This window comes from Amblyomma mixtum, chromosome 2, assembly GCF_055824585.1.
Source record: "Amblyomma mixtum isolate Tamu chromosome 2, ASM5582458v1, whole genome shotgun sequence".
Taxonomy (NCBI): Eukaryota; Metazoa; Arthropoda; class Arachnida; order Ixodida; family Ixodidae; genus Amblyomma; species Amblyomma mixtum.
In genome coordinates this window covers 203852455-203856883 of record NC_143013.1, presented here as the reverse complement: position 1 = coordinate 203856883, position 4429 = coordinate 203852455, and the positions used below count along the sequence as shown (strand labels likewise).

General features: G+C 50.6%; 1 protein-coding gene across 1 annotated transcript; it reads right to left on the bottom strand.

The window, feature by feature from the left end:
- Nucleotides 1–1531: 1531 nt before the first annotated feature.
- Nucleotides 1532–3124, bottom strand: LOC149362291 (uncharacterized). Its single transcript, XM_089569688.1, has one exon. It carries the CDS (start codon nucleotides 3122–3124, stop codon nucleotides 1532–1534), a length of 1593 nt encoding a protein of 530 aa, XP_089425814.1.
- Nucleotides 3125–4429: the final 1305 nt, after the last annotated feature.

Below are 4429 nucleotides of genomic sequence, written 5' to 3'. Positions count from 1 at the left end.
TTTGCCATGTCTAGTGTACTTGACAGTTAGCCCAACTTGCGAATCTGCTAATCTATAATGTATTTTGCCATTACTTAGCTCACCCTTTTCTTTTTAACCAAATAATAAATGGCGGTGAAAATGTTGTACGCGAGAAATTATTATTTTATTCAGCTCTCAAGACAATACCATACCCAGGGCAAGTAAAATTTTCCTGGCTCGTGCATAATCTTGAAGCATTCAGTTATGTGAAGTGCAAAGTGGCACCTGCAGCTTTCACGGCATCTTCCGCTGTTTTCTCCTATGCTTTGGACACAATATTTGCTTAATGCTTTGCAGCGCCACCTACGTTCTTAAGCGGCGGACGTAGCACGTCCTGAGTTACCGCTGATGTGACGTAGAACGTCATCGAACGGCGAGGGTGGAGGCTGTGTGAGAACCCTGTTATGCTTCCTAAGGCATCAAGGCTGCCAGAACCGAGGCCCTCGTTAAGCAATTAAGCAGACGACGAAAGGGGAATGACGGGCTCGTTAAATATATGAGAGAAGCCAACAGCCACAGAAACCAAGGGGCACAGGGGATTTTTAATTTATTTGTTTATTTTGTGGTCCACCGCTTAAGAACGTAGGTGGCGCTGGTGAACACTTCCAAGGTTAGGTTATTTGTAAACATAAATACCCCCGAAAGCATAAGGAATGACAGCCGTCGCCGTAGCTCAGCGGTAGAGCACCGGACGCGTAATTCGGAGGTCGTGGGTTCGGATCCCACCGGCGGCATGTGGTTGTTTTTTCTTCTGCTTTTCTAATCAATTAGCTTTAAGCGATAACATATTCGGTAATTTAAATTGATGAACACCACAAAATAAACAAATAAATTAAAAATCCCCTGTGCCCCTTGGTTTCTGTGGCTGTTGGCTTCTCTCAATTCATTTTTATGTATGTTTTGAAGCGAAAAGCTTCACTACGAGGGTCGGAGCCGAGCTTCGCGTATGCCGGGTATGCTGCAAATGCTATATTCTGCGCATGCGCGCAACCGAGTGAAGTCACGCGCAGCGCAGGCGGCCGCCGACTCCGTAATAGACAAAGAATAAAAATAAGCACAGAAACGAAAATAAAAAAAAAAACGAAATTAAAAATGAAAATATCACAAATAAAACATAAATAAAAGGGAAACAGAGCGCCAGGAAATTCTTATAATTCGGGGGTCACCCGATCCCCGCCGTAAGGGAAGGAAAATGAAAAGAAAATTGGTTTTAAGGAATGGAAACCACGCCTGTCTCTCTGCTATCTCGGTGGACACCCGAACCGCGCCGTAAGGGCCTTAATTAAAATGAAATGAAATATGGTTTTAAGGAAAGGAAATGCCTGTCTCTCATATCTTGGTGTACACCCAAAAGGAATGAACACCAAAGTATATGTCTCTAAAGCAACCTTCTAAGACAGGATCATATCCACTACTGACTGACTGAAAAACTTTATATATAATATATGTACAGGGAGCGAGTGGAGCGGTCCTTAAGGGGCCGCCCCTTCCAAACTGGGTGGGCTGCTCATTACAGGAGCCCATTGGCTGTAGCTGCTGCTTGGGCGCGCCCGACCAGGGCCTTTTGGCTCGGCAGGTCAGAGCAGCCGAGCAGGGCCGCCTCCCAGTCCTCCCGGGTAGGGTTGGGGATAGGGGGAAGGTGCGGGGTTGATTCGCATTCCCACACCATGTGGTAAAGGTCCGAAGACTTTTCCCTACGGTGCGAAATGGTTGATGACTGCCGGGACAGCAGTGTTTTAGTATAAATGCGAAGGAGTAAGCGTTCCTCCGCCTTCGTGAGGCCCTTGCAGGGCTTAGGAAAGATTGCATGGCCGAATTGGTAATATTCGATGGTTTCCTTGAAGGTAAAAGCCGGATTGGGGTCGGAGTCCGCATTGGGGGGAGACAAGGGTGATGATCGGAGAGTGAGCGCGCGGGCAGCGGCGTCGGCCGCTTCGTTGCCCTCGAGGCCTGTGGGCGAGGGAGTCCATACTACTGTGCGGGACGTGGGAGCCCCGAGGTAATTGCTATTCTGAAGTATTCGGTATGCCAAATAGGGAATAAAGCCCCTTTCGATGTTCCTGCAGGCCCCTCTTGAGTCGGTAATGATGACTCGCGAGTCCTGATCGGCGGCGGCGAGCGCGATTGCCACCTCTTCCGCGCGAGTAATGTCTTGTGCTTTGAACGTAAGGCTGTTCACTGCGGTATTTTGGTGGACGACTGCGGCCGTGTACCAACCCCCATGGTGTGGGCCGGTGGCGTCCGCGTAAAATACTCCGCGTTTGTTTCCATAGTAGCCTGCCAAGGCTCCCGCCCGCGCGAGGCGCCGGCCACTATGGTCGTCTCGTGTCATGTTGGCCGGAAGAGGGCGTGCGTGCAGGGCGTATCTCCAGATTTCGGGAATGCCCACGCGCTCTTCCGTCAGTGTTGGATGTTGGATGTGAAGTCGGGCAAGCAGGCGGCGACTCGGCGGCGTCTTTGAGAGCCTTGTGTAGTGGTTTGTCAAGTGTGCTTCTCGGAGCTCCACGAAGGTGTTGACCATCCCCAGACCCAGGGGGCGCTGGTTGGACGTGGTGACTGGCAGGTCGAGAGCACACTTGTAAATCTTATGGAGAACCACCTCAAGGGCTTCCTCGTCACATTTGCGAAGGTGGAGGTAAGGAGTCGAGTACAAGACTCGACTGGTTACGAATGCGTGCGCCAGCCGCAAGGTATCTTTGGACCGTAACCCCCCGCGGTTATTGGAAACCCGGCGGATCATGCGGCCCACCTGGTCCCCCACCTTGCGCAATTTGGCCAGTGTTGTGTCGACACGGCGGTGTTCATTGATAAAGAGACCCAGTACTCTGATCTCAGCGTGTTCTGGGATGGGTCCGCTCGCTAGGAACAGTTCGATTTTGGTAGTGCACTTCGGCGAGGGTCGAATGTGCACAAATTCCGATTTGGCCGGGGAGCATTCGAGGCCGCAGCGGCGGGCGTAAGCGTCCGCAATCTCCGCCGCTTGCTGCAGGTTGGCTTCAATGTCTCCAACCGATCCGTGTTTAGCCCAGATGGTGATGTCGTCGGCATAGAGCACGTGCTGTATGGCTTCAACACTTTCCAGCTGGGCTGGAAGTTTCTTCATTGCCAAATTAAATAGTAGGGGTGAGAGGACCGCGCCCTGTGGGGTACCTCTCGTACCTAATTGGTAGGGGCCGTGCTCTTCATCTTGTATCCGGATATACGATTGCCGGACGGAGAGAAATTGTCTAATGTACTGAAACGTGTTGTGTCCACAGTTGGTTTGGGAGAGGTGCGTCAAAATGATGTCGTGTGTTACATTATCGAAAGCCCCCTTCAAATCGAGGGCGAGTACTACCTTGTCATTAAGGGCCTTAGCTGTGGTAAAGCTTGGATATACCAGCGAAAAGGTTCAGTTACGCTTGGTTTGACGTCATGGCTGTCGCAGTTCGCGCACAATGCACTGGGAGCACCACGATAATGGTGGAGGCGTTCGGCCGTCCACACACTGCCTGTACGGAGACGGAGGAGGAGACGCGCATGTAGTGAATATGGGATTCAGAATTAGACCGCGAAATTCTGAATCCCATATTCACGACATGCGCTTCTCCTCCTCCGCCTCCGTACTGGCAGTGTGTGGACGGCCGAACGCCTCCACCATTATCGTGGTGCTCCCAGTGCATTGTGCGCGAACTGCGACAGCCATGACGTCAAACCAAGCGTAACTGAACCTTTTCGCTGGTATATCTAAGCTTAACCATAGCTAAGGCGCTGCCAAATTTTTGCCTCGGCATATCTCATCGTTACGCGCTCAGGCTATCTTTAGCATCGAGTGGATGTCTAACTATGGCATGGATCCTGGGCCTCACCGCTTTTGCGGACCGGAAGATCATCTGGACGAAACAAAACAACATTAGCCATTTCTGTTTTTTTTTTTCATGCGCATACCGCCAGAATGATGAATTTGGAATTGTGCTCGTACTTTCATGGTAGCTGTAAATGTAAATTGGTTTTTTAAAAACCAAATGCCGCAGTAACTGTCTCACACATCTCGATGGACACCTGAACAACTCCGTAAGGGAAGAGATAAAGGTAGGAGTGAAAGAAGAAAGAGAGAAAGAGGTGCCGTAGTGGACAGCTCCGGAATGATTTCGACCGCCTGGAGATCTTAACTTGCGCGGACATCGCACAGTACAGGGATGCCTTCTGCGTTTCGCCTCCACCGAAACTCAACCGCCGCGGTCGTGTTCAAACCCGAGTGCTCCGGCTCAGTAGACGAGCGCCCTAACCACTGAGCCATCACGGCGGATAGTTGTAAATGCCTTTTTCAGATTCATTTCGTGCATCAGTGACGCCTATTAAACAAGATCTGCATGCTAACTTAGATTACCTTTGCATCGATCCGTTAATATGTCCTTTTTCATTAGTC

What these genes read in the sequence shown, in the direction of transcription:
- LOC149362291 (XM_089569688.1), bottom strand. Translation starts at nt 3,124, where the DNA reads ATGAAGAAACTTCCAGCCCAGCTGGAAAGTGTTGAAGCCATACAGCAC.